The sequence below is a fragment of the Meira miltonrushii genome (genome assembly GCF_003144205.1).
Source record: "Meira miltonrushii strain MCA 3882 unplaced genomic scaffold FA14scaffold_3, whole genome shotgun sequence".
NCBI classification, from domain to species: domain Eukaryota; kingdom Fungi; phylum Basidiomycota; class Exobasidiomycetes; order Exobasidiales; family Brachybasidiaceae; genus Meira; species Meira miltonrushii.
In genome coordinates, this window is record NW_020289945.1 from 430,841 (window position 1) to 443,186 (window position 12,346).

Consider the following 12,346-nt stretch of genomic DNA (forward strand, 5'->3'; position numbering starts at 1 on the left):
GCGGGAACACACAATCCACCTATCCGCGAGGGAGAGAGAGGGACAGCGAACGACAACATCTTACATGATGTAAGCTCGTTCAAAAGTGCCAAGGCAAGTCTTCCTGACATTAAACTAGAGAAGCATGAGCCACATATCTCAATAGAAACTCAAGCATCTTCTCAGCAGCAGGACATTGCAAGCCTGGGCCGATCGAATACAGATCCACAGCCTGCTTCCCGGCCTACTGAGCCAGATCCTTTGCCACATACTTCATCAGCGACAGCCGAGACAACTTCGGAACTCCTAACGGAGGAATACGACGCAACAAAAGAGAACAAGCTCACACCTTTGCGTTCCTCCAAAGTGCCATCTTCACGCATCGCACGTTTGATGCATTATGGTTCCTTGGGTGCAGGTTTGGCTTGGGGCGCTGCTGGTTCCTATATCCGGGGCGAATCTGTTGGAGGAGAAGGAAAGCAATTCATGAGCGATGACAACGTTCGCAGATTGGTCGATAAGTTGAGTACGATGCGTGGTGCAGCATTGAAGCTAGGTCAATTTATGAGCATACAAGATAGCAATTTGTTACCGGAGCAGATCGAACAGGTTATGTTACGAGTGCAAAATAGTGCACATTATATGCCTCAATGGCAAATGGAAAAAGTGATGAGGCAAGATTTGGGAGAAAACTGGCGAGATGGATTTGAGGAATTTGAGGATGTACCGTTTGCCTCTGCTTCCATTGGCCAAGTCCATTCTGCAATCTTATCGCGCAAATCTTCTTCACCTTTAGCCGGCCAAAAAGTTGCAGTAAAGGTGCAGTTCCCAGGTGTGAGAGAATCCATCGGCAGCGACTTGTCGAATCTACGGTGGCTGGTAACTGCATCGGCACTTTTGCCCAAAGGACTCTTTTTGGACAACACGATTCGAGTAATGAAACGTGAATTGGACGATGAGTGCAACTATGAAAGGGAAAGAGAAATGTGTAAACGATTCGGAGATTTGCTCAATAAGCCCGAAAGTCTATTTTCCGTTCCCAGGGTTGTGGATGACTTATGTTCAGGCCGTGTTCTGACCACAGAGATGATGAAAGGCAGACCTCTCACACAAGCAGCACGTTTCACGCAAGAAAAACGAGATGCCATTGCTCGGTCAATCTTAGAGCTTTCATTGAAGGAACTCTTTTCGTTCCGATTGATGCAAACGGACCCAAACTGGACAAATTTCTTATACAATGAGCGAACGGGAAAGATCGAATTGATCGATTTCGGAGCCACAAGAGAGTACGACAAAGTGTTTATGGATGATTGGTTGTGCATGCTAAGGGCAGCAATTAGCGGTAATCGAAAGGAGTGTATTCGATGGAGTGAAAAAGTGGGCTATTTGACCGGAGATGAGAGTGAAGGAATGCAAAACGCTCATGTAGACTCAATGATCGCTTTGGGTGAACCGTTTAGGCAAGATGCGCCAAATCCATACCCATTTGCAGGCCAAACGATTACCGAACGAGTAAGAGCACAGATACCACTCATGCTCCGTGAGCGTCTCACCCCACCACCAGAGCCGACGTATTCGCTTAATCGGAAATTGAGTGGAGCCTTTCTGTTATGCGCTCGATTGAAAGCAAAAGTTGACTGTAACGAAATGTTTGAAAACGTGACAAAGGACTACATTTTGGGTCCCAATTCAACGTCACAAACCAAAGCACCTTCTCCCAATACTGCAGTACCGCTTCAAGCTTCACAAACACGGCCATTCTCGACGTCTGCACTTTCATATTTTCCAGCACGACGTCAACGTGAGCATTTGCCTCCAATATAGAGAACCTACAAATGAGCTTACATAGATGATATTTTTGTTTTTTCTTTCAGGCTTGGGAAATTTGGCAGACCGATGGCCAAAACATATCATAAAAGCAATGGAGAATACATATGCTAGCAATCAGGACGAAAATGGCAAATTTGTTACATTAGCGAATGACCCCGTCTCCCCTTCAGCGACCAATTCAACCGGACTTGAAACAGATCCGTCAAAGATTAACTTGGCTGCAGAGCCAGTTGGGGGTCAAAATGTTCGATCGGAAGATCCAGCTTTGAGCCCTGTAAATGCATTGGATGAAAATACACCTCTTGCAGAAAGGCCAATTAATTTTCGTGGTATTTCTGTTCCTCGTAAGCCAAGCCCACCAGGGCCAGAAGGTGAGTCAAGAAAGAAGATGTCAGAACGAGGTTGATCACTAACGATTTAATTTCCATACCGGGTAGACTGCTGCATGTCAGGTGAGTTGCAACACATCACAACGTCACAATAATGCAAAATTACTGACTTTGTCCTCACCAGGATGCGCACGTTGTGTGTATGATTTATATGCTGAAGATTTGCAAGATTATCAACAAGATCTATCGGCAGCACGTACCAAGTTGATGGCACTCGCACCGCCGATCGCTAATCAAGATTGGGATGAAGATCTTTTTGGTCCAAAGCCTAAATCACAGGATAGTGATGGAGAGCATCACGATACACGATCAGTAGAGGATAAAGCGCAGGATGAAGTAGACGCAATCATTGGACGTTTGGATCCGACAATGAAAGCATTCCTACAATTAGAGAGAAGTCTCAAGCGAAAGGGAAAAGGTTCCAGAGAAGAGAAGATTAAAACGTGATGTACATCATATTTCTACATCATTTACTGTACACTACAAATACATAGAAATCACACTTTAAGCCGTCCCGATTTCAACGCCTTCCAAAAGTTCTCCACTGGTTTGTTGTACGTCATTGTTCTCTTCCTTCCACTCTTTTGCTTCTCGCTCTTCTTGCAGGGCAGAACGAATGCTGGCCATTCGATCTAAGATCTTTGTTGCTGAATTAAAGATGCCTTGAGTTTGCCTATTGCAAGCAAAGCATTTGCTCGTCTTTTCATATCTCTTTATGGCACAACTCATGCAGAAATAATGTCCACATTTGGTCACGACCGGATCTGTGAATTGTTTACGACATATCAGGCAGGCAAACGGTAAATCTTCTTCTTCTTCCTCTTTGGCCTTTTCAAGCAAATCACCCCTTTTGCCGAACGGGTTACTATTGGGTAATTTGTCCAATTGCCATCCGGCCAAATAATCCGATCGATCATGAAGATAAATGCAAGAATCACCATAACCACACATTCCGGTCTCTTTGTACGGTTTGCATACAGAAGGTTGGTAATCGATCATTGTGACTGTTCTGACATTATTATTAGCACGTACAGGTCCTTTTGCCATGCCTTTCGGTTGGTTGGAGCTGTCGGAATTGCTTGGATTGGTGAATTTATTGTATGCTGCTTTCCCTCTGTACATGCCATCGTCATTATTTGTTGCGCCCGTTTTGGGTGCAGCCCCAATCCCGTTCTCAGATATTTCATCGTACCACGTATTTGTTCGAGTAGCATCATCATTACGAGATGCAGATGCTTTTGATGCATCCTTCTTTTCATAAAATTCATCAAAGTCATCCTCATCATCGTACGAGCCTGCTTCTTGCTTACGAGAAGATGCAGTGCTCGAACCTTGACCCAAAGGATTTGAAGATTGAACCTTTCTCTTCTTCAATACAACCGCAGATCCACTTCCTGTTTCATCGTTTGTCGTGGATGTGGCGGATAACTGTGAAGGGCCTGATTCTTTCTCAGTGTCATCATCATTATTTCTCGAACGAACGTCCCGCTTGATTCCCGCCTTCTTTTTGAACATGATGAGATGATGGTATCAGGGAAAGATTTTCCATGCTTACGGCCGGAAGGAGATCCTAAAAATAGGCGGGCTAAAGTGGCAAGGGGGTTTACTGAACTGCTGCCTACGTGCTTCTAAATGTAAATCCGCCTTTATTACGCGCTGCATTCCACGTTGTAACTGACCGAGCGACGCTACTTAAAGTTGTTTCCCAAACATAACCATAATCAACTTTCCCTCTTTTTACGAATGGCTCGACAATATCATCAAGAAAGATCCAGAAGATGACCAAGCAAGATGGACTCCCACCAAGACATTTTGCTCGTGCAAGAATATGGATCGTGTTTGTGTTAATCTTTGCTAGCATTGCTTCATGTGCCTCCTCCTCCTTTCAAAATCCACTACAGAATCCATTGATGCCATTAAATAATGATCAAGCAAAACAGCAAGGCATTTTGGCATCAGTGTTGAACCATGGTGATACTCTTTCAAGCTGCAAGCCTACAGGTCAAATATCCGATGCAAGATGCGATTACGAAACCGTTGAAATGGACATCAATTCCGCCAACTTCTTTCCAATTTTAGACAAATTAAGACGGGAAAAGTATTTTCGACTATACAAGGTTGATTTGTATAAAGACTGCCCGTTCTGGAACGATAACAGCCTCTGTATGAGCAAAGATTGTACCGTTTCCAAAATGGAGGAAGAAGAAATACCAACAGAATACAGATCTTCGGCACTCTCTTCCGTCAAGACAACCAATGAAAGTGATGATGAAGGTGACCGTCTAGAAACTTCATTGCCGCAAAGTGTACCGCATGATCATGAAAATCAAGCAAATACATGTCAATGTGCAGAATCGGATTTCTGCCATTGGGAAGATGAGGAATGGTCACCGGAAAGTTCTTGGGTGGATTTGCTGGACAATCCTGAAAGGTTCACAGGCTATGCAGGCTCAAGTGCACGAAAAGTTTGGACAGCAATCTATGAGGAAAATTGCTTTGGCGTTGCAAGAGCAGTTGGAGCATCGATGACCTCTTCCGCCGGCTCGCCTTATGACGTTCGCATCAAATCTGCACGATTAGGAGATCCCGGCAGTGCATCAGCAGCAGCGGAAGCGCTTTCGTCACTCCTTACCGGACAGTCTTCTCCTCTTGACTCTAGTACATCGGAATCCGAACAATGTCTTGAAAAGCGGGTTTTCTACAAGATTATTTCTGGATTGCATGCAAGCATTTCGATTCATATCTGTCATGATTATCTAGATCAGCAATCCGGAGAATGGAAACCAAACCTCTCTTGTTTCGTTGAACGGATCGCTCAACATCCCGATCGTTTGCAGAACCTATACTTTACGCAGACCGTTCTTGTTCGATCGTTGGCCAAATTAGCTGAACGTGTCGGCATGAAGCCAACAAAAGGGTTGCGGAATATTGGAGCAGCAAGTTTAGCATCTCAAGCGAAACAGCTGGCGAAGTTAGCACCGAATCTTCCTGCTTCTTCTTCTCCTACCACTGTCAGTTTGGCATCTCTTTTGTTACAGGCAATCAATGCACCGCCAACATTTGACGAAGAAAGCATGTTTGACGAAGGAGATCCTGAAAGCGAATTCTTACGAAGAGAATTTCGTGATCGATTCAGAAATGTGAGTCGAATTATGGATTGTGTCGGCTGCGATAAATGTCGTCTATGGGGTAAGTTACAGATCAATGGTGTCGGAACGGCACTAAAGGTTCTATTTGATGCCAATGAACTTTCTCCGCAACGATTACTACAAAGGAGTGAATTAGTAGCTTTGATCAATACGGTCCATAGGGTTTCTGAATCAATTAGAGCCGTTGAGACATTCCGAACACTATATCAATCAGCGGCACAAAAGGTACAAAAAGAGGAGACGATTGGGGAAAAGAAGAATCACCATAGTGCCCACATTGAATCTTCGCACAATTTGCGTACAAATGGCTCTCACAATAGAAACACAAGAAATGAAGGGGAAAAGCAAGAAGCTGCCGATTTGCACAATGACGGACCTTGGCATCGTATCCTCACACTTCTCGATGCAGGCAAGAGACAATGCGAAGAGAAGTGGTCGCGCTGTCTTGCATGGATACTGCAATTAGCAAATGGCGGACGAGAGGATAGCAATCATAAAAAGATAGAATTATAGGAAAGCAATGCACATCTCCTTTTCCTCTTACTGTATCATACTTTCAACCGGAATGTATCCATTAATCATCATATTGCAAACAGTCGTTAAGCACCTTCAATGCTCCCATTCGATCTCATCTGCGTCTTCTTCACCACTGCTATGTAGAACAAACTGATTCTCTTCTTCTTCTTCTACTCGATGCAATCCTTGCGTGTCATCAATAACGATTCCTTGTCGATCATGCGCCAATTCTTTGCTTGACGTCGTTTCAGCCTTCGTTTCCATCTCTCCTTGGCCCTGCTTCCCGTTTTGTTCACCCAACTGGCTAGCATTTCTCTTGACAGACTGCTCATGACTAACAGTTTCAAGGGCGATAGAAGCAGGGCCAACTTCCTACTGTTCTTCTCGATTGAGCGGTTGATAAGGTGTACTTTCGTGTGCACTTTCTTGTCTTTGAGAATTTCCTCCGAACCAGCTGGCAATTGTTCTTCGTGAATTGGACGACGATGATGATCCTCTTCCCAAGAAGCCCCAAGTTTGATTTTTTCTTTCTAGTCGAGCAACCTTGATAGCTGCCTGACGTGCTGCCAATTCTTCTTCACTCATAAATCGAGGATGTGATGAGATACTTCTCCGTGAAGGTCTAGCAGGTGAATGATCTTCGTCATCATTGCTCCTTCTACCTTCGTTAAGTGGTTGATTTTCTTCATCCATCTCATCGTCTTTTTGAGGGATCGGTCCAGGTTCATCACCAAACAATGCCTCCATCTCTTCCAACGGAACACCCATCGTTTCCGGATAAGCAAAGTAGACAAATATCAAAGAGCAAAGACAAAAGAAAGCGTGCATAGGATAAAGACGCCATTTGATCTTTTCTTGCAAGATTGGCGTCATTTCTCCAACGATATAATTAAAGATCCAATTGGTTGCCGTACTCAAACTTGTACCTTTGGCCCGGAATGCTAGAGGCATAATCTCTGGCGGGTAAAGCCATGGAATCTGTCATTCGAAGGGGAATTTGTCAGCTACCATCTTGACATAAACTGCTTTTATGGAACTCACCGGACCCCAACCACTTCCAAAAGCAGCGTTGAAGATGATCACACAAGCGACAACAGCTTTTGGCGTGATGGCTGTATCGATGTATAAAAAGTACCCACATGCTGCCAACGCGGTTCCTGTTACAATTGATCCAAACATCAGAATCTTTCTGCGTCCCAGTACGTCAATCAAAAACCACGTAGGAATGGTTGCTAAAATGTAAATGATTCCATTGATACCGGCCATCAAGATTGCATCTCTACCTATCCAGCCTGCACTTTCAAAAACCATTGGAGCATAATAGCTAATAACGTTGATTCCGTTCAGTTGAGCGAACATTTGTGAAGAACATGCAATCATAGTTCTGTACCAGTAGACTCTCATCATGGTTGAGTAGCTACGATCACCTTGAGATCGGGTAAAATGAACATTTTCCTTGATTTCACGATATTCCAGCCTGGCTCTTGGCTCTCGAGGATCACCTCCTCCATGCAAGTCTGCCAAGACACGCATACCCTCATCATCACGGTCATGATCAAGAAGCCACCTTGGCGATTCGGGTATAACGATGGAGCCGAAAGCAAGTATCAGACCGATGATCACTTGAACTGCAAGCGGGAAGCGCCAAGACCCATCTCCTGAGATGAATGAACAAGCATAATCAATCCAAAGCGATGAAGTGTATCCGAAAACATTCAGCGTAAATTCGATGCATGCCAGCTTTCCACGATTTTCTGCTGGTGAAATTTCACTTTGATATATTGGTACGATCATACTCAAAGCACCCACGCCAAAACCTGCAATGATTCTACCAAAGACCATACTTTTGAAACCGGTTGTGAAAGCTTGAATAAGGCCTCCAAGAGAAAATGTCAAAGCACCGATCAGCAGTACTCTTTTGCGTCCCCACATATCTGCCAATGTTCCACATGCCAAACTTGTGATTAAAGCACCAATCTCTAAAATTGCAACCATTGTTCCAATTTCGTATGCTGTTGGATTATGAAAGTATGCTTTGAAATACGGACCAGTAATGATCCCCGACATAACACCTTGATCATATCCAAACAAAAAGACACCAAGCGATACGAAACATGTGATAAATATCATCAGTCCATCTCCCTTCACACCAGCTTTTGCTAAAGGTGAAGTACCATGTTGATTTGGGGGTAAGTTGGGCACGCGAATCGAGTTTGTTCTAGTACGGGTTGTTGATGATGCTGTAGAGTCCATCGAGAATCGGGCTTGATGCCCTGTTTGTAGATCTTGGGTACTCATGTTTGCATTATCCATTGCCATTCTCCCTCACCTTTTCGCATGACATACTACGATAAGAAGACTGATGGCTATAGGGTTTTAGGGGGAAGGATACGAGCTTATCGTGTACCTTAATGTTGTACTGCAATCGGGAGGCGTGTGCTGTGCACAGACTAAAGTTGTCTCTTTATGCACACTCTAGTTGATTGGCCTGCATATCAATTTTAATTTATTGAACTTTTGCTTTTTCTCGTTTCATTCCCATCACCAAGATCTGCGGGATTCAATGTCATGGAACACGGCAAAGATGCAAAACTTGTGGCAGAACTTAAAAACAATTCAAACCCTCAAAAGATTTTCGAGCCAAAAAGTATCAATCGAAAAGCAGTCTTTCGACCTATTTTGACCAGCCCATTCACTGCAAAATGGCCTTCGATATCAAATGCAGATGCAAATATGCTTTTTCATACCTTCTTGGCCCTGCTACGATCTGATAGAATACAAAAATTGGTCGTCAGAAAGAATGCCTCACTCCCACGACAATCTGCACGAAAGACAAAATTGAAGAATGAGAAGCGTAAAGCAAGATTGTTACTAGCTGATTTGATGCAAAATGGAATTGCCCCTCCATCCACAGAGGCATGCAAGGCAGAGAACGGTGACACTGAGGCAATCACGCCGGTAGAGGAGCGACCAGAACGGAATGCGATTATATGCGGCCTGAACAGTATCACTCGAATGCTCGAAGAAGAGATTGCCGATCGCACACATTCGGAAATCAGCACAGACACAGAAAAACATCAGCCATCGATGATCTTCGTTTGCAATGCAGATGTATCGCCCACTTCTCTTACCTCTCATCTTCCACTCCTGGTTGCGACTTATAATGCCGTATGTCAAAGGTCGGTGTTGTTAATGCCACTACCTTTAGGATCACAACTTGCTCTTTCTGATGCTGTCAATCTTCGACGTTGCGGAATGATTTCGATTGACAACGAGGCCTTGAAGGCACTAAAAGACGATGAAATCCAGAGCAAAGTATCTGACTTGGAGCTAAAGTTCGGAAAGGCCGAAGTACAACCAATACGGATGACATGGCTGGAAGAAGCGGCGGCAACAGCACGAAGCAACAAAGACCACTTAAGACAAAAAGTACCAAAGATGGATCTGATTGCTCCTCACATCAAACACTTGGCCAGCTCAACACCACTGGATATCAATAAGAAAAAGGAACTCAAAAAGGCAAAGCGAACTGAACGCAAGGTGAATAGGAAGGCAAGAGCGACAGCCAAAATAAAGAAAACCTAAAATTCCTCTCACATAGTCTGCCTGTATAATACACTACTGTACAATAATGATACCATTGATTAGCTTATGATGTCCTTCATCATTCGTCTGCAAGATTCAGAAGATCCGTCCAATTGACGTCGCCTGAGCGTGCTGGATCGCGCTCCTTTTCGGGAGAGGTGCTGTCGTCCTTTTCGGTAGCAGATGATCGATTCCCGCTTTCGTCTTGATTTGACGAAGACTTTGATTCTTCTTTAGCATACGCTTTGGGATCGGCTTGGGGCACTTCCCGCTCTGCTGATTGTATGGGTGCTGCCACCTCTAAACTCGATGGTTCGTCCGATTTGGCAGATGTTGCCAATGCAAAAGGATCACTGAAATCAGTTTCCGTCTCGTTCGGAATGACAGAATGTCCATCTTTTCGTTCAAGTAGTGTGTCAGCTGCTGCTTGTAGGCCGAAATGATCGTCAGACCAACTAAGCGAAGAATCTCCCCAATCGGCCTTTTCCACCTTTGCTTTCTTCTTCTCACGAGCGTCAACACTTTCTGCTTCTGCCTGCCTACCAGTTCTTTTTTTCTCCACTGGTTGTTGGTACGGCTTTGGACCAGAAAATTCACTTCCTGTAGTGAATTGCTTCGAAGACAAAGTAGAAGCGCTTTGTATGGTTGCGTTTGTCTTTTGATGCTTCTTTGCATATGCTCTCGCATACCGCCGCCTGATCGATCCGATCCATTTTTTGAAAGCACTTTTATGTTCTCTGTCCATCATCAAACTTGAAGTTGTGCCGTTGCCCACACCTCCGCCATGGCTTTCATCTTCCAGCAAGAATTTTTGCAGATCATCAGTATCCCAAAAGATAGATTCATTAATGCTTCCCCACAATTGAATGGATTCAACGTGTAGAACCAGTCTTGGCACAATCCCCGCTGATATACTCTCATTCGACTGTACAGCAGCAGCAAATGGACCACCGCCCCGAGAATTGGCTTCAATAGAGTACAGTTTGTCGGCTTGAATTGATGCTCCCGGTCTATACCATCGTAAAGCAATGACGGATCCACGCATGGAGATAAGCTTTCGGGTATGCATTCGATCGAATGAGTCGACACATTCTTTACTGAATTTGACGCATGTCCAGTGTGTTCTGTCTGCTACGATTGCCCATAATGCAGTATCATCCTGTTGCCTATGGATTACATTTGCAGCTCCAAAGCCTAAAAATCGAACTATTTGTACCTTGCTTCCTCTTTGAAAGGACGTAACATCATCATTTTCCTCTGCTATCTCATCGTCATCTCCTAAACTATATTGCTTTTTTTGTTCTTTTGTTATGTCCAATAAGCCATGACATACTGACCTTGCCATCCAAGGTGTTAAACTTTCCGCCATATCATATTTGCGTTTTCTTGCATATATGATGGCAGTCGTAACCTTTTGCGCCGCGCTGAGCTTTGAATGGGCGCCTTTTTATATAGACACGCACGCATGCACACACTTTGACGCGTTTTTGTCCTATTTAAATGTCTGCCCTTTTTCAATTTCTACACAAAACAACCATCCACGTCATCGCCATCTTCCCTTCAACCTGCGCGCCACTCGATCTGAATATTGGGTATCATTGAAGGAACACTTTTTTCGATACACGAGGTCTGTTGAGAACTCTTTTTTGATTTTCATCATACGGGCTCGTGAGTGATCTTGTAGCACGCAAAAAAAAGGTTGGGGAATAAACGGTCAGCATTTCGATTTATACGATTATTTTTGACAGGGAAAGGAAAGCGTCGTAACGATACGGAGGAGTTTGCGATTGCCAAAAAATTTGACTTCAATCTCAAGATCTGAACGTCTTTTATCCTATCGACCACTTCATTGCGGTAGAAGGATTCACTCTAGCTTGCGCACCTCGATTTACATCCAGTAAACCAAGGAAAAGCTAGCAATTTGCGATACGGGATTTTTGAGCGGCCGACTAAAGGAAACACAAACAATCAGCATGTCAGCTAACGGAATGATGTTGCCCGGTCAGGGCAAGGGTGCCTCACTTTCAACAGGCACAGGTGAGGGTAAAGTTGGGGAAGATGCCAGGAATACAGGCAAAGATTCGGCAGTAAGCTTAGAACAAAGCCTAAGTCAGGTGCACGGCATCGTTCCAACACTTCAAAATATTGTTGCAACGGTCAATTTGGAAGTAAGGCTGGATCTGAAAACGATTGCACTGCATGCACGAAATGCCGAATATAACCCAAAACGTTTTGCTGCAGTGATTATGCGTATTCGTGAACCGAAAACAACTGCGCTCATCTTTGCAAGCGGAAAAATGGTCGTTACAGGAGCAAAGAGTGAAGATGATTCACGTTTGGCAAGTCGTAAATACGCTCGTATTATCCAAAAGTTAGGTTTCGATGCACGATTTAGTGAATTTAAGATTCAAAATATCGTCGGATCTTGTGACGTTCGCTTCCCAATTCGTCTCGAAGGTCTTGCATACAGCCACGGTGTCTATTCATCGTATGAACCTGAACTGTTCCCTGGCTTGATCTATCGTATGGTCAAACCCAAGGTTGTATTGCTAATTTTCGTTTCAGGAAAGATTGTGCTAACGGGTGCAAAAGTACGTGAAGAGATTTATCAAGCGTTCAATTTGATTCTCCCCGTGTTGGCTGAATTCAAGAAGCCTTAAACACAGGAATACAGAGCAACTTTACTACACAAAGTACCATCCCAAGCCACGCAGACAACCCGCATCACCAGCCAAATCCAAAATATGTTTTTACCATTCTTTCTGTCCCCTGCGACCCAGGAAGAAGAACTGAAACGCATCTTTCGATGTCGACATTCCCTGAACGGGATCACTCACAACACATTATCTCTCTGACTTTCAAGTCGATATCACCCTTACAACAAGCATCACATAGCCA

General features: G+C 44.1%; 7 protein-coding genes across 7 annotated transcripts; 4 read left to right on the forward strand and 3 right to left on the reverse strand.

Moving 5' to 3' along the window:
* Positions 1–291: 291 nt before the first annotated feature.
* FA14DRAFT_123898 (ABC1-domain-containing protein) lies at positions 292–2,645 on the forward strand (the record flags this gene model as incomplete). Its single annotated transcript, XM_025496609.1, has 4 exons — positions 292–1,780; positions 1,854–2,180; positions 2,247–2,261; positions 2,323–2,645. Coding segments are annotated over 4 exons (2,154 nt in total), but the record flags the coding sequence as incomplete, so codon positions are not given.
* FA14DRAFT_161229 (uncharacterized protein) lies at positions 2,633–3,772 on the reverse strand. The gene has a single exon (XM_025499018.1). The coding sequence runs from the start codon at positions 3,711–3,713 to the stop codon at positions 2,703–2,705; it is 1,011 nt and encodes a 336-aa protein (XP_025353610.1). The 5' UTR covers positions 3,714–3,772; the 3' UTR covers positions 2,633–2,702.
* A 132-nt stretch (positions 3,773–3,904) lies between these two features.
* FA14DRAFT_135484 (endoplasmic reticulum oxidoreductin 1) lies at positions 3,905–5,557 on the forward strand (the record flags this gene model as incomplete). Its single annotated transcript, XM_025497004.1, has 3 exons — positions 3,905–4,478; positions 4,530–5,090; positions 5,154–5,557. Coding segments are annotated over exons 1-3 (1,467 nt in total), but the record flags the coding sequence as incomplete, so codon positions are not given.
* A 678-nt stretch (positions 5,558–6,235) lies between these two features.
* On the reverse strand, positions 6,236–8,161 carry FA14DRAFT_124023 (uncharacterized protein; the record flags this gene model as incomplete). The annotated part of the gene is made up of 2 exons (XM_025496619.1): positions 6,236–6,841; positions 6,905–8,161. The coding sequence occupies 2 exons, from the start codon at positions 8,159–8,161 to the stop codon at positions 6,236–6,238; spliced, it is 1,863 nt and encodes a 620-aa protein (XP_025353612.1).
* Positions 8,162–8,400: 239 nt separating this feature from the next.
* FA14DRAFT_60890 (uncharacterized protein) lies at positions 8,401–9,487 on the forward strand. The gene has a single exon (XM_025502558.1). It carries the CDS (start codon positions 8,432–8,434, stop codon positions 9,446–9,448), a length of 1,017 nt encoding a protein of 338 aa, XP_025353613.1. The 5' UTR covers positions 8,401–8,431; the 3' UTR covers positions 9,449–9,487.
* On the reverse strand, positions 9,311–10,900 carry FA14DRAFT_161231 (uncharacterized protein). Its single transcript, XM_025499019.1, has one exon. The coding sequence runs from the start codon at positions 10,815–10,817 to the stop codon at positions 9,528–9,530; it is 1,290 nt and encodes a 429-aa protein (XP_025353614.1). The 5' UTR covers positions 10,818–10,900; the 3' UTR covers positions 9,311–9,527.
* Positions 10,901–11,439: 539 nt separating this feature from the next.
* FA14DRAFT_124266 (transcription initiation factor TFIID-1) lies at positions 11,440–12,108 on the forward strand (the record flags this gene model as incomplete). The annotated part of the gene is made up of 1 exon (XM_025496632.1): positions 11,440–12,108. One exon carries the CDS (start codon positions 11,440–11,442, stop codon positions 12,106–12,108), a length of 669 nt encoding a protein of 222 aa, XP_025353615.1.
* Positions 12,109–12,346: the final 238 nt, after the last annotated feature.